The 26,071-nt window shown below is 50.5% G+C and overlaps 2 protein-coding genes across 7 annotated transcripts in view; both read right to left on the reverse strand.

The window, feature by feature from the left end:
* The window catches only part of Pak3 (p21 (RAC1) activated kinase 3), a 39,969-nt gene extending 33,152 nt beyond the window's left edge, over positions 1 to 6,817 (reverse strand). The window contains exons 1-4 of one of the 4 annotated variants that reach the window (XM_075696690.1): positions 6,724 to 6,817; positions 2,521 to 2,816; positions 1,958 to 2,109; positions 754 to 930 (exon numbers count right to left, since the gene is read on the reverse strand). In XM_075696690.1, the coding sequence (XP_075552805.1) occupies positions 754 to 930; positions 1,958 to 2,109; positions 2,521 to 2,702 (511 nt within the window). In that variant the 5' untranslated portion in view covers positions 2,703 to 2,816; positions 6,724 to 6,817. Of the gene's footprint in view, positions 1 to 753; positions 931 to 1,957; positions 2,110 to 2,520; positions 2,817 to 3,039; positions 3,173 to 3,608; positions 3,769 to 6,723 lie in introns of those variants that run through there. The other 3 variants (XM_075696689.1, XM_075696688.1, XM_075696692.1) reach the window with 3 other exon arrangements.
* A 14,991-nt stretch (positions 6,818 to 21,808) lies between these two features.
* The window catches only part of LOC142585720 (uncharacterized), a 120,388-nt gene continuing 116,125 nt past the window's right edge, over positions 21,809 to 26,071 (reverse strand). For all 3 annotated transcript variants that reach the window (XM_075696696.1, XM_075696697.1, XM_075696695.1), the window contains 2 exons: positions 25,814 to 25,836; positions 21,809 to 22,551 (listed from right to left, as the gene is read on the reverse strand). In XM_075696696.1, the coding sequence (XP_075552811.1) occupies positions 22,249 to 22,551; positions 25,814 to 25,819 (309 nt within the window). In that variant the 5' untranslated portion in view covers positions 25,820 to 25,836 and the 3' untranslated portion in view covers positions 21,809 to 22,248. The remainder of the gene's footprint in view (positions 22,552 to 25,813; positions 25,837 to 26,071) is intronic.

Raw genomic sequence — 26,071 nt, forward strand, 5'->3', positions numbered from 1 at the left:
AACGTTAAAAACGAACAAAAGCACATATTATAAACGTTACAATTTTCAGCTAGTTCAACTGCATCTAAAGAACTCCCACCAAGTTGGGAAAAATACGCATGTATAAGAATCAAATTCACTATTTCTTTTTGCTATACTTGGAAGCCATTCAGCCATTAAAGAAATCTTCCTGATGTAAATCATCACTGTAGACAATTAACAAGGAAATTATATAGCTGCACATAATGATGTCACCAACAGCTGCCTACACTTCTCAAAAATATGTGCCACATACCTTAAATGTTACTATTTTTGCTAGCAATACTGATTTTGAGGCTTTATGTTGAAATTTACAATTGCATGCGCAGCAGTTAAAGGGTTATACCATTGGCATACATGGCATTTTAATACACTGGCTTGCTCCATTGTTGCAATTACTTAGGATTCTGCACGCAAATGCAGCCAGAAGAAATGCACACAGCACTCTTATTATCGTTATGAGCATCATCATTGTACCTAGCCCTAGTGCTACACGATGTCAGCAAATTTTTCTTTGTGTCATTGACGATGGTGCCAGGTCCACCATTTTGAGACCAAATTTAGTATAAGATTATAATCTCTAATGTTTCCCAGCCTTCAAATTAGCTATGTGCCCTCTTTTTACATGCAGGAAGCATGTGGTAGAGCTTCTACAACTTCCAAAATATGTGTCAGTACTCCTTCAATGACTGTTACAACTTTCTTCTGGTTTGGAAAGCAGAGGAGGATTCTTACGTAGCTGCAACATCACCTCTTCTTCGGAAACTCTGGGTGCTTCGTCTCGTTTATTTCGCATTACTGGAGAGGCAAGTGGAGCAAGTGCAGGTTTCTGCTCCCCATCTATGGGCAGAGTTTTTGATGGTACGGCCTTTTCTTCGGGTGGTTCATCCAAGCCTTCATCGTCGCTCATTTCTGCAATATCATATTATATAAGTTCCAGAGACATCTTAGTAATGGTGTAACTCCTAATATTGTTTCATTAAGTCCTGTGGCTAGCACTAATAGTAAGAAGTAATATGCAGTCAACGTCCATTAAGTGTAAATGCCATGCAAGCGATCTTGCACACAACAGCAACAAGCGACGCGATGTAGATAGCTGTCGTGTTTGTTTGTCGCCTACAAGTCGTACCTCAAGCGAGCGACTACATTTAGTAACGTCTCCTTGGTGTTGCTAGTGCGAGGGTAGTAAATACATGCCAAAACTGGCGTGACACGCGCTTTATTAATTTAAGTTACGTGTGTTTTACTGTGAACAGCAGCATAAAATATTTCTGAAGGTCTTGCGGCTGGTTCTTATTCTTGCACGTATCAAAATTTAGTCGTTTCCTCATTCCCTGCAACAATCAGTAATACTTGACTGATGTACATCCAGTTCTAGCCTCACACTATTGGCGAGTTGCTCATAGCACTTCCAGGCGACGAGCGATGAATTCTAGATTTTCAGAATCAAGCGATCTGTTCACGCAACAGCCCATTCCATCGCCTGAAAGCCGTCTCCTCTCACCATCACATACAACATCGCTCTCATGGGGTTTGGGCCTTACTTAAACGTTTAACAACTACACCAAACAACCTTTTATTTTACCATATGCCATCTTAATGGCATCGCTGCATCTTAAGTATGCCTTGTAATTAAATCATTGGCTAATTCAAGGCAACATCAACATATAAAGCTGTGATCTAATTAATCAACGATGACTGCATTTCTGTATGTAGAACTGAAGCTCCTGTCTCTCTGCTTTTCATGCTAGTTCATAATTTAATAAATGGCGGACACTATTTTTCTGTCCATGTGAGCACAGAATGAGTCATTAATCTTGTCCAACATGAGTATTAGAACAAAATCAAATAATAAACCGGCATAAGCAATGCACAACCAGCAGCTAATAGTGCTTTTCATTGATGGCGTGGAGAGCGCCCCAACATTCGTCTTTCTTACCTGGAAGAGTGTCTGCAATTTCTTTTGATTCTTGTTCCACAGTTTCCTTCGTTGCCAGAAATTTGGCCACACCATTCTTGTTTTTTATGGAATGTTGATAATACTTGAGTGCTTGTAGAACAGCAGTTGGGTGTTTGCTCTGCTCCTTGGCGCTGTTTGAGATAGAAGCCGTAACATACTTTGTACTGCAGCACTTTGCCTGATCACTACATAAGCATGATGCGCACGTCTTTGATGTACTCTGGGATTTTACAACCTTTCTTGGAAACTTTTGACAGCTGTAACGCTAAATCCGATATGCATCATGGTACTAACGGGTGCAAGCGCTTCGGCATCTCACACGAAATTGGTTTCGTATCAAAGTCTGGTTTAGCGCCTACATGTACAATTATCTTGCCAGCACGGAAACGCCTTTTAGCTGTTGCGTTTCCTATTTGAGGGACGAACAACACGAACAGTTGCACTTCAAGCAACGCTAGGCAACGGACGCGGAAGGTGCAAGTATAAGTTGCTTTACTAGCAAGACATGCTTTGAAGACGAAAGCGTTACCAGCAGTACTCACGATATGTTGGCATGTTGCAAGAGCTTTAGCCATGGTTCTGGCAGTCCTTCGACGTCTCCCGTTGCCGGGTTGTAGCCAACGTGAACAACGTGAGATACTTGAAACGGCTGGCCAATTTCTTCGATGACTCCAGAGTCGACACTCCTTTTGTTCTCCTTTCGCTTCAGCCTGAACCAGCTCATGGTGGCTCTCGAAATACGGCGGCGCTCACAACACAGCACAAACGGCCTTTTCAATTTGCGGGTATTGTTCACAGAACAGAATCGGTCTATTTAGGCCCACCTAACAAGGCCAACCTGCAAAGGAAAGGCGAAGGCTTTTTCAGCGTTTACATGAAACATCGAGAAACCTAGCAGACCATCAGAGATGACATTTCACAGCCTATTGTGCCAATCCACAGCGACCCAGCCCTAGTTGTCACTGCTTAAACAGGAAGTCGACTATGTTCCTTTCATTTGCACGACTACGCTGTTCCCATGATAAGTGTCGGCGCGTGCATTAAACGTGAGGTCAACTTACTTAACAGGTGGCCACTTTAACAAATTTAGTCCGCATTTGTTGTGATACACGCACACACCCAGCGCAGGGCAAAACCTTCGATTTCGACCCAGCCTTCGGCTTACTGGCCACGCTGACGTATGCGCCGTTTACATGCGCTGTTTTTGTATATTTTATTCTGTTGTTTGCAAAGGACAAGGCATCCGCAATTACACTCACTCATACGGTGATGTAACATCTCAGGTATTTATTTAAAACTGCAACAGACTCATCACCAAAATCGCTCTTGCATTTTTTTTTTTGCCTCGTATGCTTGCTCTCCTTCACACGCCCACGCATCCTAACAATCATTGCAATAAATTTTTATTTTCAAAGATAGCAAAATAAGTTTATGCAAGGCGCAGTGGTAAACAATTCGTCCTAAACCAAAGTTGTAGTTACATTTCAGCATACCGTCATGGTTGCAACATCGAAGTGTCGGCCATACCAAACATGGCAGCGCTAACGACAGCAAGAGAAAGAAAAAAAAAAGCGGTAATTTCAAAATTAAAAGCCCGCGCAACTTCACAGCTTCTAATGTGTATACTCACTGTGTAATGCCATGTCTCAACCAATGATAACGCCGCGTTGTTTTAAGATCCGCTACTTTATAAACCCAGATTGCAAGTGGACTTATTCCGCTTCGCTCTGCAGGTGGCTGCAAATGCAAGGTTTCACTACGTCGAGACACCAAAATATGGCAGAGCAGGCTTGTTAACGTTGCGTCGCTCCTGAAATGCGCTCCTGCTCGCAACAATTAGTTCGACGCGCAAAAAAGCAGTCGGCCGAGGCTTGACGGACTGTTTCCGGCCCGACAGCACGCTCGACTGCAGACGCGCGCTCTCCCCGACAGCTTTACGCTGCTTGAATAACGGAGGCGAGGTACACATGCTTGTTCGAGAGCTAGAACCTGCGCGCACGACTCTCTAAACGCAGCACAGATGTGCCGTATGTGAGCCTCTGAACTACATTTAGAAGGTCAGGGAGAAAGTCCCTCTGGCCAGCCTCCAGCTGCCTTTATCGGAGCTTACGTAGCAGCTACCCTTTTCGCATCCGTTGTAAACCGTGCGAGTTCACAAACGACGCGCGTAGCATGAAACTATTTAAGCGTACGCTCTGAAGAAGACGGATAGGGATAGAAGTGCGCGTGTTGGTAGGGGGTGTGGCGATCAATCTCCTTTTGACTAACAGTGAAGGTTCTCCACCAGGCCCTATAACCGTGATGCTTTTTTACCAGAATTAACATAATTGTTTTTAATCATTGAGCTGGATTGCCCGAAGAGGTGGGCACGCACAAGCAATCGTGATGCATAATTTAGTAATTAAACAATTTTTGCTAACCAACTTCTTAGTTTTTACTTTGTGGTGCATGTTGAAATTTACGAATTGTAGCCGGTGAATTCACAAGGGATATTTTCTTGGAACGAATTCCGAGGATGACACCAGTTTCGAGATATGGGCCGTCAAAGTTGCGGTGATAGGCACTGTCGTTCTACTTACATTTTAAACAAAACTCCTTTTTTTTCTCGTGCACTGCGGGGCAAAAATATTTGGGACACCTATGCATGTCATCGCGCACAATGGGAACGCACATCACTTCACTTGTGTCATGGTCAGAACTCATTCCAAGCGAATATGCCTTGCGAACTCACCTGCTAGCTTTTGTAAGTTGCAATGTGTGCCTTAAGATGACTAGTTAAAAAGTTATTTAGGGGAATGTCGTTACTTATTTGATTACACGTTTTCATTTCTCGTGCATGCAAACAATGTCCGCCACTTCGAGTTATACAGCACAAAAAAGAAGAAGCTTAAGAAAAACACTCCATATATGAAGCCGCGAACGAGCCCTTGAGTCAAAAACCCATAACGGTCATCGCTGTAAAAACAATTGAAGAGCGGAAATAAGTGAGTGCCATAGCGAACTGGTTCATTACCCAATTGCAACCTGTCACCCGTCAAAACTATGAAACAGCTTCAAAAGACTATCTGTACAGACAGGCATTCGGGCCGTTTCCAAGGCCCATGTTCACAAAGACCTCTTGCTCTATGTCTGGGGGCCGATGACACCCGTCACGTTGAGGCTTAGAAGGTGCACAGAAACTGAAGGGAACCTCAAGAATTATGATTCTCATGTTAGTATGCTTAGTATATATGTGTGTGTCCTTGTGGCATGCGTATTCATACAGTACGGCGAAAGACATGTCTTTCGGAAGGGCTTTTCTACTCTGACCCAGTCAGGCTCAGTCGTCCACAATTTTGCTAGCGTTCTTCACAAAACTGGTCAGATTCATGTTGTCTTCCTGGATTTTAGAAAAGCTTTTGATCTTGTGTGTCACTCAAAAGTAATTCAGAAACTTGAGAAACTGTCATGTTCTTATGCTACGGTTTTTGCAATCACCTATATATATGTTCTTCGTCTTAATAAAAATTTAGCTGAGAGTTAGCGCTCGTCCTGTCTGCTCCTTTCTGTGTCCCTGTTTCACTTCGCGCTAGAAGCCAAAATCATGTTTAATTACTTTTAATTAGTGAACCTCTGAATTATTACTTGAATCGCAAGCGTATCAATTACAAAGTTGTAGGGCACCTTAAGTAACCTTCGAATCTAGCATTTCTTTCGTGCTGAAATGGTCCTGCTTGGTTTTTTTCCAAGAAAAAACAAAAGCCCGCGAAATACGCGAAATACGAAATAGAAGCGCACTCGCAGGCTCTCTTATCGCCGCATCGTACAAGGCTCCGCAATTGGGCTGCTGAGCACGAGGTCGCGGGATCGAATCCCGGCCACGGCGGCCGCATTTCGATGGGGGCGAAATGCGAAAACACCCGTGTACTTAGATTTAGGTGCACGTTAAAGAACCCCAGGTGGCCGAAATTTCCGGAGTCCTCCGCTACGGCGTGCCTCATAATCAGAAAGTGGTTTTGGCACGTAAAACCCCATAAACAAAAAGGCTCCGCAACGCTTATTAATGCGTCTGCGGCGTGTCCTCTTGATGCCGCGACCATCGGATAGCGTGAAGCCCTGTATCGAGCTGCCGCCGCTAGTGAAGCCGTGTATCCGTGGCTGTTCGCTTGGGAGTGCTTGAGTAGCGGCGCGCGAGCGCCTATTTCGTATTTTGGATGTTTCGCGCGCTTTGGTTTTTTCTCGGAAAAACCAACGAGGCAAAGGTGAGCACTGAACAAATGCTTGATTCGGAGGTTACTTGAGATGCCCAACAACTCTGTAATCGATATGTTCGCGATTCAAGCAATAATTAAAATGTTCATTAATTGAAAGTAATTAATCAAGTAATAATTCGTGATGAAAAAAATACTGGCCGTAAGTACATACGACTATACGGCTACTATGCAATCGGTACGATTTTTCTACAGCTCCTGGGTATTGTTAAAATCTTGGTCCAAGTTAGCTGGGACACCATATATTGTCACGCATACGTTAACGCCTAGTACGCTAGCTTGAGCGGGCAGAAGGAACACACGAACGCAAGATGCAGCACACACGTAACATTAATTCAATGTGGACTTTTAACAACAGAAACACACGGTAACGTTCGTCACTTATTGCACACGGAATGCGTCCTCCCTTGCTAAGCTTTACGCTCGCACTACCGCGTTTACTAACGTCTGTGCGGCGATCGTCTATTCGCTGTATAGTAGAGGCGCTTACAGTACCGGTTCCGTTCGAGGCGGGTATCAGCGTCCCCCGGTCTGTGGTCCATCGTTGTAATCTGGTCGTCTTCAGTCGTTGCTGGTGTCCGGCGTTGCCGATGCCCCGGCCGACGTGACGAAGGCACGGTCGCTGAGGAGCTGTCGCGCTCACGCAGAGCGGGGCTCGTGCAGGCTGGCGCTCCCGGTGCGCGCCGGCCCAGCTTAGTTCTCTAGACGGAACGGTGACTGGCTGTAGCCAGCCTCCGTGCGTCTACGTTCAGCGGCTCAAAAGCTGACGTGTCCTGGCAGGTAGGTCCGGGCCAGCGGTAGTTCCGGGGACGTCGGACATCTGCTCGCCGAGCCTGGTACTCGGCCGGGCCGTCGATGTGTCGCCTAGGAACTGGGACAGGACCCAGAGAGGCGATCTCCGGCCGTCTCCTCCTGGAACGCTGCGCCCTGGCCACCACGTCCTTCCCTGCGCGCGCCCCTTCTCCAAGATGGCGGCTCGACGCGCTCGCTTCACTCCTTCTTCCTCGTCTTCTTTCTTTACGCTTGTCACTCCTGACAATATATATATATATATATATATATATATATATATATATATATATATATATATATATATATATATATATATATATATATATATCATAAGGAGCCAACAAACACTGACACAAAGGACGACATAGGGGAAATTACCTACTGTTGCGTTTCGCCTGCGACACGTGGTTTTGCCGGCGCGACTGCGGCGGGGCGGCGGACATTTTGGCCCGATCGTCGTCGCCGCAACACTCATCGCCAGGTGTTTCCAGGCGCGACTGCGGCGATGCGACCGCCTAGGGATCATCCTCGCATTCCAGTTATTGGGCCCGAAACAGGCGAAGCCAAAGCAGGGATCTCGTTCCAGTCATTATGCCCGAAACAGGCGATGCCAAAGCAGGGACCATCTTCTCGTTACAGTCATTGTGTCCGACCGGCAGCGCCACGACAGGGTGCTACGAGATCGTGCGCAGCGCCACGACAGTGTGCGTCACCATTAGCCCATTGTACATTCACGTGCTCGTCTTTTGAGGGGTTCCTTCTTGCCCTCAACTGCGAGAGTATAAAAACAGCTGCCCCCGGACGCCAAAAGGAGGGCTCCGATTTCTTCTGTTGAGTGAAGTGCTCTCCCGTCTCTCTACTTCGGTCAACCTGACCGCCAACTCTTTGCGATGTTAAAATAAACAAGTTGTTTCGTTGTTACCAGTCGACTCATACTTTGCCGGGACCTTCGGATGCTTCGAGTTGTACCCCAGGCCGCCAGGCCAACGCTACCCTTGGGGCTTGCGACCCAGGTACAACCACGGGCGTCAGCGCCGAGTTCCCACCCGATCGCGCCAGTGTCGCGATCCAAACATCTGGTTGGCAGCGGTGAGATCGCCTACGACTTCAAACAACGGTCTGCCAGCGGTGAGATCGCGACAACGGAGGCCAGCAGCAAAGAGATGCAGTTGACTGTATGCTGAGCAGCTCAACGACGATCCGGGAGCAGTGCAACGAGCCCTGTGTGACGACTGGTTGCCTGCAGCGGAACGACTGCGCGGAATTCCTGCCTGCGAGGTTTGGTGAGTGCGGGACTTTCTCCTTCTGAGCTTTGCCAGGCTTTTGTTAGTGTCAGAAACAGAGCTGGTAATTGTGGTTGTCGTTGCTGCCGGGTTAGTTTGCGGCAAGACAATAGTAAGCAGTAGAGAAAGCAGCATTCAGAGCAGCCATGGATTTGAAGTCGTTGCGCAAACCGAAATTGTTGGAGCTTGCAAGAGAGTTGGGTCTGGATGTCTCAGACAAACTCAGAAAACCAGAACTGCTAACGGCTATTCTTGAGTTAGAGGCTGAGGATGACGAGCTGTCGGAATGCCTTGAGACTATTGAGGAGAGGTCAAAAAGACAGGAGCGCGAACTTAAAGAGCAAAAAGAGAAATATGAGCGCGAACTTAAAGAGCAAAAAGAGAAACAGGAGCGCGAACTTAAAGAACAGAAAGAGCGAGAGCAACAAGAGCGTGACCGTCAACACGCTTTGGAAATGAAGCGTCTTGAGGTAGAAATGGAACGCGCTCGTAATGGAAGTCAGGCACACGGTGCAGGAGAACGAGTATTGTTCAAAATGACTGACCTGATGCGGCCGTTTAAGCTTGGAGAGGACATTGGTTTGTTCCTGGTTAACTTTGAGCGAACGTGCGAGAAGCAGGGGTTCTCTCGGGAAACGTGGCCACAGCGCTTGCTCACTTTGTTACCCGGCGAGGCGGCCGACGTAGTCGCTCGCTTGGATAGAGAGGAGGCAGAGGATTTCGACATAGTGAAATCGAGTCTTCTAAAAAAGTACCGGCTGTCTGCGGAGGCGTTCCGTCGGAAGTTTCGGGAAAATGAGAAAGGCAAAAGTGAGTCATATACAGAGTTTGCGTATAGGCTTATGTCGAACATGCAGGAGTGGCTCAAAGAAGAGAAAGCGTTTGGTGACCACGATAAAGTTCTGCAGTGTTTCGGGCTAGAACAGTTTTATAATCGGTTACCGGAGAACGTGCGATACTGGGTCTTGGATAGGCCAGACGTTTGTACGGTGGCTAAAGCCGCTGAGCTAGCCGAGGAGTTTGTGACGCGTCGGGCTCGCGGAGCTAAGGACGGTCAAAAGGGTGAATTTGGCTCGAAGTTCGAGAGGCCGAAGTTCACACCCATGAGAGCAAAGGGGAACACGCGTAGTGCGGATGCGAGTGGAAGCAGTGCGACCGAACCTAAGGAGACGGCGGCAGCCGAGGCCGAACGCAGAAAGCGGTTCGAGATGAGGCGAGCGGGCGTTTGTTATACGTGCCAGAAGCCGGGTCACTTTTCGGCGCAGTGTCCGGAAACGACACCAAAAGTTGTGTTTTTTTCAATAGGCAGCACTGACGAGAACATGAAGCTTCTCGAGCCTTACATGCGAGACCTCCTCGTGAACGGGAAAGAGTGCCGAGTGCTTCGCGATTCCGCAGCTACGATGGATGTAGTTCACCCGTCTTACGTAGAACCCCATATGTTCACGGGCGAGTGCGCGTGGATCAAGCAAGCCGTGGAAGCTCATAGCGTGTGTCTGCCAGTAGCAAAGGTGCTTATTGAAGGACCTTTCGGAGCGCTTGAGACAGAGGCGGCAGTGTCATCTATGCTGCCACCCCAGTACCCGTACCTATTTTCAAACAGGTCCGATCACCTCCTGCGCGAGAAGGGGCTTTTGTTTGGTGAAGCTAGTGTTCAGGCCTTAACCAGATCGAAGGTTCGGGAGCTCGCTGCAAAGGCGGTAGTTGCGGGGCCGACGTTATCAAACAACGAAAAAGGGTCAGAGGCGCAGCAAGCTGATATTCAGAGCACGCCCGAACTGAATAAAATTGAGTCTGTAGCGTTGAAGGCGCCAGATACTGGAGAGGAAAATCCCGATTCGGGAAAGTTAGAAGAGCTATCTACTGATTTGCTCATCGCGCCTACGTCAGACGGACTTGATAGGTTGCTAAAAGTCAGCCGGTCGGCTTTGATAGCCGAGCAAAAAAAGGATGGCAGCCTGGAAAACGTGCGCTGCAATGTCAAAGAAGGTATCGCCAGGAAAACTGCGCGTTTTGTGGAAAGAGGTGGAGTCCTGTACCGGAAGTATCTAGACCGAAGAGGAGTGGAGTTCGATCAGCTGGTCGTGCCTCAATGCTATCGTCAGGATCTGTTGCGCTTGTCACACGGGGGTTCGTGGTCCGGACACCTAGGAGTTAAGAAAACTAAGGACCGTCTCTTGCAAGAGTACTATTGGCCAGGGTGTTTTCGGGACGCAGACCATTTCGTGAGGACATGTGACACTTGTCAGCGGGTGGGCAAACCAGGGGACAAATCGAGGGCGCCGTTGAAATTGGTACCTATCATTACGGAGCCTTTTAGACGGCTCGTTATTGATACTGTGGGACCTCTGCCGGTAACAGCCACGGGGTACAGACACATTTTGACTGTGATCTGCCCAGCGACAAAGTTCCCTGAAGCAGTGCCGCTTAAAGAACTCAGCTCAGTTGAGATAGTCAATGCACTACTGTCCATATTTGCGCGAGTTGGTTTTCCTGCGGAAATCCAATCAGATCAGGGCACAGTGTTTACTAGCGCTTTGACGACAACTTTTCTCGAAAGGTGTGGGGTAAAGCTGCTACACAGCTCAGTGTACCACCCACAGTCGAATTCCGTTGAGAAGCTCCACTCCGTCATGAAGCGCGTGTTGAGAGCCTTGTGTTTTGAACATCAAACTGACTGGGAGCTGTGTCTGCCTGGGGTGATGTTTGCTTTAAGGACCGCGCCGCATGCGGCTACGGGGTTTTCGCCAGCTGAACTGGTGTACGGTCGCTCGCTTCGATCTCCGCTTCGCATGCTTCGAGAATCATGGGAAGGTAGGGGCGACGACCCAGTCGTGGTGGAGTACGTACTTAAGCTCCTCGAACGCTTAAGAAGGGCACAGGAGTTGTCAGGTGAAGCAATGACAAAGGCCCAGCAGAGGGCCAAGGTTTATTATGATCGGACAGCCAGGGCCCGTCGTTTTGAGGTTGGCGATGAGGTCATGATATTGCGCACATCGCTAAACAACAAACTAGACGTGCAGTGGGAGGGCCCAGCACGAATTGTTCAGAAACTGTCGGAAGTTAACTACGTGGTAAGTCTGCCAGGAAAGCGGAAAGCACAGCAAGTTTACCACTGTAATCTGCTCAAACCTTATAGACAACGGGAAGCAGTGGTGTGCATGATGATAAACGTTCCTGAAGAGCTTCCAGTCGAGCTTCCGGGACTAGGCTCAGTGACGAACAGGGAAGACACCGGTCAAGTCATTAGTGACCTTATCAGTAAAGCACCGCTGTCGCCCGAGCAGAAAACCGAACTACACCAGCTATTACAAGAGTTTCAGGGTCTGTTCTCTGAGAGGCCTGGTAGGACTTCTGTACTTACTCATGATATAGAACTTACCTCCACAGAGCCAGTACGATCCAAGGCGTATCGGGTGTCACCCCGCCAGAGCGATATTATGGAGGCTGAGGTAAAGAAAATGCTACAGCTCGGTGTTATTGAGGCAGGTGAGAGTGATTATACCTCCCCTTTGATTTTAGTTGAGGTACCGGGCAAGGAACCTCGTCCTTGCGTCGACTACCGCAGGCTTAATTCCATCACTAAGGATCAAATTTATCCGATCCCTAACATCGAGGAGCGCCTTGAGAAAGTTAGTAGCGCTCAGTTTATTTCCACCCTAGATCTTGTCAGGGGTTATTGGCAGGTTCCACTTACAGAAGAGGCTAGTAGGTATGCGGCGTTCATTTCACCAATGGGAACATTCCGTCCTAAAGTGTTGAGTTTTGGTTTGAAGAACGCGCCATACTGTTTTTCAAGTCTCATGGATAAAGTGTTGCGGGGACAGCAAGAATTCGCTTTACCGTATCTAGACGACGTAGCGATATTCTCCGCATCCTGGTCTGAGCATATGGCACACTTGCGGGCAGTGCTAACCCGCCTGCGCGAAGCGGGCTTGACAGTCAAGGCTCCTAAGTGCCAGATAGCACAGGCCGAGGTTGTCTACCTCGGTCACGTGATTGGTCAGGGTCGTCGCCGCCCCTCTGAAATAAAAGTGGCCGCTGTGCGAGACTTTCCGCAACCGCGCACAAAGACCGATATTCGGTCGTTCTTAGGTGTCGCCGGCTACTATCAGAGGTACATCCCTAGGTACTCTGATATCGCGGCTCCCCTGATGGATGCTCTAAGAAAGACCGAGCCTCAAACAGTTTGTCTGGGACGAGACAAAGGAAAGAGCTTTTAGCGCCCTAAAGAGTGCCCTAACAAGCCAGCCTGTGCTACGATCGCCAGACTATACAAAAGGGTTCATTGTTCAGTGCGATGCTAGTGAGCGAGGCATGGGCGTTGTACTGTGCCAACGGGAAAATGGAGAAGTAGAACACCCCGTCCTGTATGCTAGTCGTAAGCTGACCAGTCGTGAGCAGGCGTATAGCGCCACCGAGAAAGAGTGTGCGTGTCTCGTGTGGGCCGTTCAGAAATTGTCATGCTATCTAGCCGGCTCGAGGTTTATCATTGAGACGGATCACTGCCCTCTCCAATGGCTGCAGACCATCTCTCCCAAAAATGGCCGCCTCCTGCGCTGGAGCCTCGCTTTACAACAATATTCCTTTGAGGTGCGTTACAAAAAGGGGAGTCTCAACGGTAACGCCGATGGCTTAAGTCGAAGCCCCTAACGTAGGAATCAGCCTCAAAATTGTTTGTTACTGATGTTTTTCTTCCTGAGGCAGGATTTTCTTTAACATATTGCTTTTGTTTAGTGTTTCAAAGTGATGATATGCTTTCTAGTGCAATTTTTCAATTTGTGGACGCGTTCTGAGTGATGCTAGACTACTGTAAGGAACTAGGCAGTGGTATAAAAAGGGGAAAGAGCCTGGCAGGGCTTAGTGAGGGTTGTGCCGTGCTTGCTGACTGAGCGGTTGAGTTTTCAGCGTAGTTCTAACGCTTGCCGGGAACGAGAACAAAAATGTGAACTCTCCCGAAGTCACTTTGCAGTGTCCCGTGCGAACCTGAACGAGAGAACGAGGCCTTCTCTGTGCGCTGCGCTCAAGAAACGTCAAGGGACGCCCGACTTCGGTTATGAGCATCATCGAGCGACATCCCTCCGGACAGCGGATGCAGTCCCCTGTCCATCGGGATCTCCTTCCCCCGGCGGGGCGGTCTGTTGCGTTTCGCCTGCGACACGTGGTTTTGCCGGCGCGACTGCGGCGGGGCGGCGGACATTTTGGCCCGATCGTCGTCGCCGCAACACTCATCGCCAGGTGTTTCCAGGCGCGACTGCGGCGATGCGACCGCCTAGGGATCATCCTCGCATTCCAGTTATTGGGCCCGAAACAGGCGAAGCCAAAGCAGGGATCTCGTTCCAGTCATTATGCCCGAAACAGGCGATGCCAAAGCAGGGACCATCTTCTCGTTACAGTCATTGTGTCCGACCGGCAGCGCCACGACAGGGTGCTACGAGATCGTGCGCAGCGCCACATCGTGCGCAGCGCCACGACAGGGTGCTACGAGATCGTGCGCAGCGCCACGACAGTGTGCGTCACCATTAGCCCATTGTACATTCACGTGCTCGTCTTTTGAGGGGTTCCTTCTTGCCCTCAACTGCGAGAGTATAAAAACAGCTGCCCCCGGACGCCAAAAGGAGGGCTCCGATTTCTTCTGTTGAGTGAAGTGCTCTCCCGTCTCTCTACTTCGGTCAACCTGACCGCCAACTCTTTGCGATGTTAAAATAAACAAGTTGTTTCGTTGTTACCAGTCGACTCATGCTTTGCCGGGACCTTCGGATGCTTCGAGTTGTACCCCAGGCCGCCAGGCCAACGCTACCCTTGGGGCTTGCGACCCAGGTACAACCACGGGCGTCAGCGCCGAGTTCCCAACAGATCGTACCAGCAGTCCGGATCCCAAACACTACGTTTAATAAACGAAATAAAGAAACGATAAATTAACGCAACTTAAAATGGATGAAAAAACAACTTGCCGCAGGTGGGGTACGATCCCACAACCTTCGCATATCGCGTGCGGCGCCGTTTCTACGATACACGTGTGAGTGAGTGAGTGAATAAACTTTATTGCAGGTCCGGCGAGGACGCGAACTCGTCGCGCACCCGGCTAGTCCCACGTCGGGACCGGCAGGTCTAGCCCGCCGGCCCGGTCGCGGGCACACCGGAAGGCCAGGATTTGCTTTTCTAGAGCGGGGCTACGCAGAAGCGAGTCCCACTCCTCCTTGAACTTGGGGTATGTCAACCCGCACTCCCAGAACATGTGAGGTAGAGTGGAGGTCTCGCCACAGGACGGGCAGGCGTCGGAGTAAGCCTCGTGGAGAGCGGACAGACAAGGATATGTGCTGGTCTGTAGAAGCCTAAGCGAAACGGCTTGCGCCCTATTCAACTTGGGGTGATGGTGTGGAAAGACCGTTCTGGACATGTAGAAATATTGAATAATCTCGTTGTGAGCAGCGGGAGCGTCCCTGTGACCATAGAGAGGAGGGGAGCGGTCGGTGAGGTCACGCGCAGCCTCGTGAGCAGACTCATTGCGGTTCGGGGGAGCACCCTCGACCGACCCTACGTGAGCGGGAAACCAGTGAATTGAATGGTTTGTGAGAGCATATGGACTCGAGCCGCTAAGAAGACGAACAGTTTCCTTGGCGACGCAACCCTTCTGAAAAGCCCTAACTGCCGTTTTGGAATCACTATAGATTTCGGACCCACGACAGTCTAGCAGGGCGAGGGCGATGGCGACTTGCTCGGCGACTTCGGGGTCTTAAGTGCGAATCGAGGCGCTATTGGAAGTCTTGCCACTCGAGTCGACCACAACGACGGCAAAGGTCTTCCCGTCACTGTACTCCGCGGCGTCGACGAAGCTTGCTTTAATGTCGTGTTGCTTGTTCTGTTTGAGGATGGCTGCTGCTCTGGCCTTGCGTCTGCCCTCGTTGTGGACGGGATGAACGTTTCGGGGCACAGGGGCCACTACAAACTTGTCTCGAATGCACCTAGGGATCGGGGTACGGACCATCGGGAATTCCACAGGGTGGTAACCCAGTTCTTCGAGGATGCGTTTACCTGCCGCTGTGATGGTCAGGCGACTGAGCTGCGCGCGTTCTTGGGCTTCGGCAATCTCCTCGGCGTTGTTATGTACCCCCAGCTTCAAGAGATCCTCGTTATGGGTCCTGATGGGTAGCCCGAGAGCCCTCTTGACTACTTTGCGGATGAGAACGTTGAGTTTGTCTCGCTCCGCTCTGAGCCAGTTGTGCATAGAAATCGTGTACGTGAGGTGGCAGAGTACGAAGGCATTGATCATCCTGAGAAGATTGTTTTCTTTCATGCCTCGATGCCGATTTGCGATTCTGCGTAAGAGGCGGAAAGCGTTGTCCGTCTTTGCGATGATCTTGCGGAGAGCAGTTCCGTTCCCGCCGTTGAATTCGACAAACATGCCCAGGACCCGAATAACGTCGACCCTGGGTATCACCCCCTCGTCACAAGTGCGAAGTTTGATGCAGCTTTCGGAGACTGGCTTCCAATCTTTGGGTCTGCCTCCCTTCTCTTTTCTGTAAAGAAGGAGCTCCGACTTGGCGGGGGAGCATCGAAGTCCGGTGGGGTGGAGATACTCCTCGATCACGTCGATCGCCTCCTGCATGGCTTCTTCGACTCGGCCCTCGCAGCCGCCGGAGCACCATATGGTGATGTCATCGGCGTAGATGGTGTGCTTGACGTCCTCGACGCGCGCCAACCTCTCGGAAAGACCAATCATACAGATGTTAAACACTGTTGGGGAGATGACGGCGCCCCTGAGGAGTGCCCCGCCCTCTGAGGGGCACATCTACGGAGCGGAAGTCTCCAATGCGAAGTTTGGCCTTCTTGTCGGTTAGAAAAGAGCTGACGTAGCTGTGGAATCTGGAACCGAGACCCAGGTCTGAAATGGTCTTGACGATGAAGGTGTGGAGCACGTTGTCAAAAGCCTTCTCGAGGTCCAGACCAAGCAGAGCCTTGACGTCTCTGGAACGGCCATCCACAATCTGATGCTTGATTAGTTTCATGGCATCCTGCGTTGAGAGTCCGGCGCGGAAGCCGACCATGTTGTATGTGTAAACCTCGTTGTCTTCGAGGCACCCGTTAAGCCTGTTGAGGGCGACGCGCTCCATGACCTTGCCGACGCAGGAGGTCAGAGAAATCGGCCTCAAGCTTTCGATGTTCGGGGCCTTGCTGGGCTTGGGAATGAGCACCGTGCAGGCCATTTTCCATTCTGCAGGTACAATGCCGCTCTTCCAGGACTCGTTTATCTTGTCGGTCAGCAAGACAATCGACGTGTCGTCGAGGTTTCTCAACATTCTGTTGGTGACTCCGTCCGGACCCGGCGCAGACTTGCGGTTGAGCGCCAAGATGGCCTGTCTGACCTCGGCAATGGTGAAGTCTTCGTCCAGCTCGGGGCGTGGAGGGCCTCGGTAGTCCGGCAGTTGGGTTGACGGATCTCCGTCGCGACGGACAGGCAGGTACTTCTCTATGAGTTTTGCAACGAGTTCATCGACCGTGTGAGACCTGGTGTTTTCGTGAAGGGCCCGGGCCAACGTATGCCTTTGATTTGACTTCGAGCGGCTTTCGTCGAGAAGGTGCTTCAGCATACCCCAGGATTTGCCGTTACGCATCTTTCCGTCGATGGATTCGTAGAGCTCGTCCCACTGCTGCTGGCATAGCGCCTTGCAGTAGTCATCGATGACCTTGTTGAGCTCCGAAATATTCTTTCGGAGTCTGCGATTGAGCCTTTGACCCTTCCATCGGCGGAGCAGGGTGGTTTTGGCCTCGATCAGGTGGGCGAGTCTGCTGTCCATCCGCTCGACGTCGAGATCTGTTTCCACTTTCTTGGTGGCCGCGGAAGCATCGTTCCGGATGGCTTCACACCATTCTTCGATAGTGGCGGGTGCCCTGGCTCTCCCGGGTTCTTCACGAATCTTGCGAAAATGTTCCCAATCAACCAACGTGAATTCCCTGACCCTACTCCGAGACACCTTGAAGTTGGTCTCGAGAATGTAGTGGTCGCTGCCGAACTCCATGGCAGTGTTCTCCCAACCCACGTCCTTGACGTTCCTCACGAAGGCGAGGACGGGTGTCGTGTCCCGGGTGACGGAGGTGCCGATGCGCGTAGGAAAATTCTTGTCAGTGACCAGAGTGAGGTCCTTCTCGTTGGCGTCTTGCCACAGGTTGCGCCCCTTGGTAGTGTCGTAGACGTAACCCCAGATACCGTAAGGTGCGTTGAAGTCGCCGACGACGACCAAGGGTCGAGGGCCGGCCAAGTCGGTCGCCTTCTTGAGAAAGGTCTTGAACTGCTGGCGCGAGTCTCTGGGGTTGCTATATACATTGAGGACGAACACGCTGTTTCGGCGCTGATTCCGCTGCGGAACGTCGAGCAGGATCTCAACGATGACATATTCGATTCTACCACTCGCCAGCTTGAGGTCGTGGGTGATATGAGTTAGCAGTTTATTGATCAAGATGCAAATCCCTCGCCCCCTGGGCCGGCCCGACACGGCCCTGTAGCCTTGGAGCGAGGCGGCGGAAATTAATGTTTCCTGGAGAGCAATGATCTAAGGTTTCGCAGCGAAAGATCTGAAAAACTGCTGCAGAGGGGCTTTTTTGTTGAAATACCCTCTGCAGTTGCATTTCCAAATGCGAAAACTCTCTTTGGATCTATCCATAATGGTTGACTTGACGGACTACCACCTAACGGGGCAGTTAGGCCTGCGCAAAGACTGGGACCTCCTGTCGCTGCGCTGGTGGGATAATAAAGTCTAGCTTCCTTTAGTATGGCGGGAACGGTTAGCGGTTGTACGACGGAGGCGGATGAAGCCATTCGCGCCTCAATGGCGTCGATGCGATCTGCGAGAGCTCCGAAGCCCCTGTTGGGGTCCCCGAGCGCAACCTGAATTTGGCGACGTTATCACTGAGGCAAGCGACGCTAGCGGTGACCTGTTTGAGGCCGTCTGCCAGCCCAATGAGACTTTGCTTAATCTCGCTGACTTCTGCAGACAACGCTCCCGATTCACGCTTGTTTGAGTACTGCCCTGCGTTTGGAGGACGTCGCAGTACCGTCTACCGGAGCTGGGATTGGAGTCTCGGTGGCCGTGACTGACGCACCGTTACCCGACGCATTCGAAACGAGTTTCCTGATCTCTGCCATTTCGCTAACTAGCCTCTTGATCGTGTTCTTGAGGTCGTCGTTTTCTTTGCGAAAGCGAATGACTTCCGCGTCTCTAGCTTGCTCTGTGGGCGGGTTGCTACGAGATGCCGGAGCAGCCTCGGTATTGGCGCCGGGCTTGGGTCGCGCCAGATCGGCCCAAACAAGGGTCGGCTGTTTTCCGCAACTTGTGGAGGCGGGCTGAGGCCCGGATGCTGGCTGGGTTCTGGAACCCGGGTGGCCCCTGGAACCGGATCTGGACCTGGATGTGGATCGCACCCGGGATCTTGACCTCGACCTGGCCCTGGAGACGGAGCGACTCCTGGTGCGACCCCTGGAGCGGCCACGAGAACTGGATCTCCCCCTGGAGCGGGAGCGGCTGCGACCATATCGGCGTTGAGGCGATGCTTGCCGGGCTTGATTCGCGCCCTCCATGGGCGGGAAATGTTCGGCTTTGAGGGCGCGGGAGCGTTCCCCACGTCTGCGCCTTACGAGATACGGCGTCTGCATGAAATCTCCGCTTGCACTCCTTGGCGGCGGTAAGGTGGTCGCCTTCGCACAGCTTGCATTTGGGAGCGCACCTATGCTGAGCGTCGCGGTTTGCTTCTCCGCATCCCCTACAGACGGCGTCGTTGGGTGAAGGGCAAACGTCGGAGCGGTGCCCGAGTCTGCCGCAGCTGTGGCACACGTCCATTTGCTTGCGAAATATAGTGCTTCTGACAATAGTGCCGCCGTACGAGACAAAATTTGGCACCCGGTACACCTCGAACAGGACCACCACGGTGCCGGTGTTCTTGATTCTTTTGGCGCCCAGCGCCGTGGCATTTCTCGGTTTGACGAGTTTCTTGTCGATCGCTGCGGGCCCGTCGGTAAGGGAGATGCCTCGGATGACACCCTTGCACGTGGAGTGGGGGGGGGGGGCGGCTTCGTAAGCGCTCACCTCAAACTCTTGACCGGCCACGGAGATGCCCTCAATGCCCACGTAGCGTTCAGCGTTGTGCCTGTTTGGTGTGCTTATCACCATTATATTTTGTTGAAAGTTTGGACACATCGTGTCGGTGTCCCGCGACGACGAATCGAGCCCGGCAGCCTGCCATATGGCGTCGGCGACTGCGGTAGGTCCTAACTTGCTGATACACAGGCCTCCCCTGGACCGCACGACGATCTTTGCCTCCTCCTTGGGCAGCGGAGGCATCCTGCCCCCGTGAATGATCTTGCTTTTAATGCCCGCGCGGTCGGCGCGGCCCCGAGTGTTGGAACCGGTGTTATGCTGAACGTCGATCGCACTGGCATTGGGGGCGTTTCTCATTCTCATTGAACGTCTGGGGGCAACGAGCTGCCACGCGGAGTCTTTAGTGAAGTCCTCGAGGGCTAAAAACTCCCCTTCCACCTCACACTCCATCAAAAAGTCCGTGGAAGAGCTTCCGACGAGAAGAGGCAGGCGAGCGATGCCTCGCTGCGCGAACCCTAACGCGGTTAGGCACAACGCACAGTCATGGCGTAGCCGAAAGGAAAACGGCAAGAAATGTCACAAACGTCCACTCTAATATAAAAGTCGGGTATCGACGTGTTCCTCTTTACTTAACGAATCCGGAAATGCAGAATTTTCACGGGTGCACAATCGAAAAATATCCGAAAGGTTGGAAAAAAGCAAGAGCCGAACGAACCAAGTCACATGCGGCTCAGACCCATTACAACGTGTAAACGGCGCCGCGGTAGTTCAATTGGTAGAGCATCGTGACACAACGTTAAATGTTTCTTAAATGCAGCGCCCCCTCGCAGTCCTGCTTTTTGTGTTGCTGCTGCGCCATGCCTAGCGGGCAATATATGAGTGGCCGCAATAGTCGCGTTTTGGCAGTAAAGATGTGAGTTCGTCACTAAGGCGTGCGGGCCTGTTTCTTCGGTGGCTACGCTTCGCGGGCCATACTCAATTGTATCACATCGAACGCGAAATGCGAAGGTTGTGGGATCGTTCCCGACCTGCGGCAAGTTGTTTTTTCATCCACTTTAATTTCCAGAAATTTATCGTTGCTTTATTTCGTTTATTAAACACAATTTCCCCTATGTTGTCCTTTGTGTCAGTGTTTGTTGGATTCTTATGATATATGACTAATAAAAATCGGGCCCCTCGATTAACCTCCTTTCTTCTCGTTTATGACATAATAAGGGTCTCGAATCCGGCAACATTGAGGTCTTCAGGTAGCATGTGTGTGTTTATGGACCGGTTGCCTTCACCCAAAAAGATCACGTTCTCGTTGACGCCTGCGGCAGAAAGGATGTTCCACATCCGCCGCCTAGGTCTGTGAGTGATGACGCTGGCTAACACTCCCAGGGTTCTACTAGGAAACATAAATACCCAAGAAAGTGAATGGAGAAGCGGCGCCGCGGTAGCTCAATTGGTAGAGCATCGCAATTACCTTTGTCGCCATTCAAATCTCCCACCACCTAACCGGGGAGTGGTGACGTCGCATATACCATCACCGCCCTTTGCTGCCGTCGATGAGCAAAACGGCGCCCGACAGACGGCGGTACGAATTTTTACCCAAAGCGCAAACGAGCGGCCACGGAGAAGACGAACCACTATAGAGCGGTGGATTCAGCGCTACAGCTGCTTTTTGGTCAAGTGGCATGGACCGTTCAGGCGTCCCGCGGCATCACGTGGAAGTGGAATTCTCCGCTACTTGCAGTTTGCGCGAGTTTCGTGAACCAGCAAAACCGGTGCAGCATTACGCCATAAAGAAACTACTGAAACGCCAAAGCGCGGGCGGCGCAGAGTCGAGCGAAAACGAAACCTTTCGACCGCCCGCGCCATTGTCAAGGGTACCGTCAATGAGGTTTCTTTTTTCCAAATATCAAATATAGCTGCACGAGTAGCATTTCTTTTTTCGTTTTATAATGCAATACAATGATCTGTTTATTACGAGTGGTTGAGTAGTAGTGGAATAAAAATGTAACGAGGAGTGCCTCAGTCATCGAGCCTGTACTTGAATGTCCCGGGGAGAGTGTGTAATCGTGTTCTGCATTTACCTCAATTTCTCGATTACTAAAGCTCAGTTGGCGATAATATTGACGCCTTGCTATTACTTTAGCACGGCTTAATATGTGCATTTAATGTCGCTTTTAACAACAACGAAATTGTGTGCGCAGATTGTACTGTCTTCGTCTGTTGCTCATCTCCGCAGATAATTTTTACAGTACGCCCCTATCAGCTCTCTTGCCGGTAAAGTTTCTTTTGACATGCGATGCTCATTCCTTGATGCTATTATATTACTTCGAAATCAAGAACAAACGATCTTTTTGGAGTAACATAAAGGCGACCTGAAACAGTCAACATGTCTAATAATTTCTGCTGTCAAACAGCAATTGTCCACATTCGCAAACAGTAAACTATGGACTAAGCCTCCACAATACGCGAGGTATACGCGGCAAGGTTGTGCTTAGCCATGTTTTGTTCTGTCCACCACCGTCGCTCTGTCCGTTCTTCTCTGAATCAAAAACGGCGTTTGTACGGCCGTTCCATGCATAGAAAATATACAACATTAGACTATGTTTCGTGGATGACAATCAGCTGAAAAGAGTCCAGCCGTGCAAGCTCATTTCAGAAAATGTCAACTGATATTCCGCGAGCGTCATCTTTTCCATCCTAGTGATTTGCGTGATCGTATCATTGTATCGTTTGAACAGTCAGTAGCCCACTGGACCTAACAGTTCGTGCCGCCGAACAATGGCTGAAGAAACCAACGTTTTGTTTATTCACATCGAACCACGCGCAAAAGTAATTCCTCGGAGCTTCCAACGGTCTTGTCACGGGTTGATGCCAGGGAGTGAGCTGATGATGTCGTTGATGTTCGGGATTCCGGTCGGAAATCCAGGGGGGAGGTTGGTGGGTATAGCGGGAGGGATCGCTGTGGGCAAGTTGGGCGGCATCGTCACGATGCCGCTGACTGCCGAAGCGGCCGCTCCAATGTCCGGCATTGTCACGCCCGCGGGTAGGGTGCCTCCAGGAAGCAAGTTGGTCCACTGGTCCAGGCCCGGGAAGATTCCACCGCCACCACCGCCGCCACCGCCTCCTGCTCCACCTTCTTCGTCCCGTCCGGGCGGCGAGTTCTGGGCCCACGAAACAGAGTCTTAGCAACTATGTCAAACTGCACAATTACAGGCATAATATCCTCCTCAGACTCGAGCGCAGCTTATGGACATAATCACCCTTCAATAAATTTTTTACTATATAGGGAGTTTTAGAGATAGCGCACCCGAGCGTGTTTGTACACCCAGAACCCAACGCCGTGATTGTGTTCTTTTTTACTTCTTTTATGTTATTTTGCACTCCTTTTTATGTCCTTTTGCCCGCCCGGTGGTTCGCGTCCGCTAACTTCAGGTGTGCGAAAGCGAAAATTATCTATTACCAACTGTTAAATTCCGTAGGCTGACAGATACAGTAGCACACTGTGGCAAAAAAAGAAGTACACAAACAGGGATAAAGTGCCTCAGAAAGACAGGCCAGCGTTTCGATGTCTTATGGCGTTTTTCACTGGTCGATCTGGAGCGGCCGCCGAAATCCACGAGCGAGCGCTCGGGTTTCACAAATCCGAATCGGCCAGCGGTGCGCAAAAACGCTCCGCGGCGGATCACACAGGAAGTCTGCGTACACGTCGCACGAACCGGTTCCGAAAACCATGCCCTACTTCCGTTCTGTACGTTTCCACGGCAACCAAACTCGCCGTCCCCCGTGTGTAATTTGACCGTGGCAGTCGCATAGTCCGTCATTTCCATGTCGCGCCCGCAAGGATTGTGCATGGACAACGTGCATAGAAGTCTTCGTACAGCACCTGCGTCACTTCGTAATCGCTGTCGTCCGCGCTCTCATCGCTAAACGCGAGCGCTGCAGCAGCACCGATCGCAGCCATTTTGCGAAGCAACACAATGTCGTGCGTACCACGGAGGAAGGAAACTAAGGAGAGGCCCTGACGTCACTCTTTGTGAAGCAAAAGTGAAGCCGGAAGTTGGCGTTGCTCATGGCGATGCTCCGCCTTTTGGGCCACCCTCCTCTCTTGTTTAAATCTTTCGCGAAACCACGCCGCGCTGCGCGTGGTTTCGTGCGCTCGCGCAATATCCGGCAGAGCACGGTGCAGGTAACACAGCGCAACAAGACACGGTGACTAACGCAAACCCGCCCACACAGAGCTTTTGCCACGGCACGAAACCTACCAGAGCAACACGTGTGAGCGCTCAAAACCATAACAACGCCGCCATTGTGGCCCAAAAGGCGTGGCCATACAACAAAAAAAAAATAAAAAAGCAGCAAAAAAATGAGAACCTACTACGTCATTTCCGCCACACTTTTCTTCTAGCGCGCGGAGCGGGTAGGGCCTCTCCTTAGTTTCCTTCCTCCGTGGTGCGTACCAACCGGGTACCGATTTCGCTTGAAGACGGAAGTGACGCGAGCTATTTCCGCCCGAATCCGCGCCTCGGCGGCGGAGCAAGTAAGAGCGATCCGGCGCGGAGCGAGTTGATCCGAAGCGACCAGTGGAACGCTGTTCGACCAGTGGAATTCGGATTCGTTGCCACGGAGCAAGAAATCCTGCTCCGAATCGACCAGTGAAAAACGCCATTAGTCAAAAGCGGCCCTGTACTCCTGGGCAGGTTAATCTTAACGGGTTAGTAGAGTGACTTCACGAGCGGTCGTTGACGGCGGCAGCTGGCTGCAAAGGAAGAGATTGAAAATAACTTTCACAGCCTTTATCCCTGTTTATGTAACTTCTATTGACAACTGCTGTTAGTTAAGAGCGTGTTTTTTTTTTTTACTCTTTTATACTCCGGTTACATGCTGAAGTTAGGTGGGCGGATGAGATTAAGAAGTTTGCAGGGACGGCATGGCCACAATTAGTACATGACCGGGGCTGTTGGAGAAATATGGGAGAGGCCTTTGCCCTGCAGTGGGCGTAACCAGGCTGATGATGATGATGATGATGATGACATGCTGAATTCTGCAAGTCCATTTACGTGGAGAAAATAACCGTCCATTCGTGCTCTTTGTCGTAAAAACCGCTTTTGAGGTACTAAGCACAGAGATAAGGTTGTTATATCGAGCGATAGGATGGCACGCTCATGCTGCATCCCAGATCTTCATGCCACGTCGATGTATTTGAAACGCACTTCACGCGTGTGCTATTCGTCGTTTGCGATGACCCAACGGAGCCGATCAAATTGGTGTCAGTTTTCACGAAAGCTGGTGGCAAGAATATGCTTAAATCGCTTCCATGCAGTTGGACATGCATCCGATTTAACTTCCGGGATGAATATCTTAGGTAACCGCTTTTTAGTTAACTCTGAAAAAAAAAAAAAGGATCGAATGCAAGGTGCATCATAAATTACAAGGGCTAGCATGACGACTTAAGCTGAAGCATAAGAGTAACAAGACAAATTAGAGCATCTTCGTTCACGTTTTACAAGCGTGCATACACTTGTGTACACAGCATCGCTGTAGTCTCAAATTTACATGCGGAGAGCGAGACAACAGTCACAATCATTTCTTTTTGTTATATTCATCGCAGCAGAAAAGGAGACCTGAAAACGTGTAACTACATTTATGTTATACTATTATACGCCGCGGCGGCTTAGCGGCTATGGTGTTGCGCTGCTAAGCACGGGGTCGCGGGATCGAATCCCGGCCGCGGCGGCCGTATTTCGAGGGGGGCGAAATGCAAAAACGCCCGTGTCGCGTGCATTGGGGGCACGTTAATGATCCCCTGGTGTGCAAAATAATCTGGAGTCCCCCATTACGGCGTGCCTCATAATCAAATCGTGGTTTTGGCACGTAACACCTTAGAATTCATTGATTACAATTATATTATTACGCTCAACGTATTATTACGCTAGCTCTTTGCGGCAGAGAGACTAAAAATTACTGCAGAACTTGTTGCTCTCCACCCGCCGTGGTTGCTCAGTGGCTATGGTGTTGGGCTGCTGAGCACGAGGTCGCGGGATCGAATCCCGGCCACGGCGGCCGCATTTTCGATGGGGGCGAAATGCGAAAACACCCGTGTGCTTAGATTTAGGTGCACGTTAAAGAACCCCAGGTGGTCAAAATTTCCGGAGTCCTCCACTACGGCGTGCCTCATAATCAGAAAGTGGTTTTGGCACGTAAAACCCCAAATATTATTAACTTGTTGCTCTCCGTTGTATCGTGCTCCGTTAACGGTTTCTTTTATTTGTGTGTTACTCTTATCTATGTCAGCGCAGCTGGGTTTAAACAGCAGCAAAATTGGCAGCAACAATACAAGCTCATGGAACATAACATCGTATCTGGACTGTATATGCAAGCTTGCAGTGACGTCATAACTTGTTGCCAGTAGTCTGGGTAACGTACCTTCATCGGGCTTGGAGCAGCGCCTTGAAGAAAGAAAAAACGAAACGGATATTAGGTTGGGTGGCAACGGACAATGCGCTAACGTCTGACAAGTGTCGGAAACCTGAATGGAAATTGAGATAAACTTAACCGGTCGTTTAGTTTTGCCTTTCACATTTGGTTTATTGAATTATGTATTAGCCAGATTTAAACGAGCAACATATGAAGCACTGAACGACAGCAAGGTATAGTACGAACGTGCTTATTATATTGCAGAAA

This window comes from Dermacentor variabilis, chromosome 6 (assembly GCF_050947875.1).
Source record: "Dermacentor variabilis isolate Ectoservices chromosome 6, ASM5094787v1, whole genome shotgun sequence".
Lineage (NCBI taxonomy): Eukaryota > Metazoa > Arthropoda > Arachnida > Ixodida > Ixodidae > Dermacentor > Dermacentor variabilis.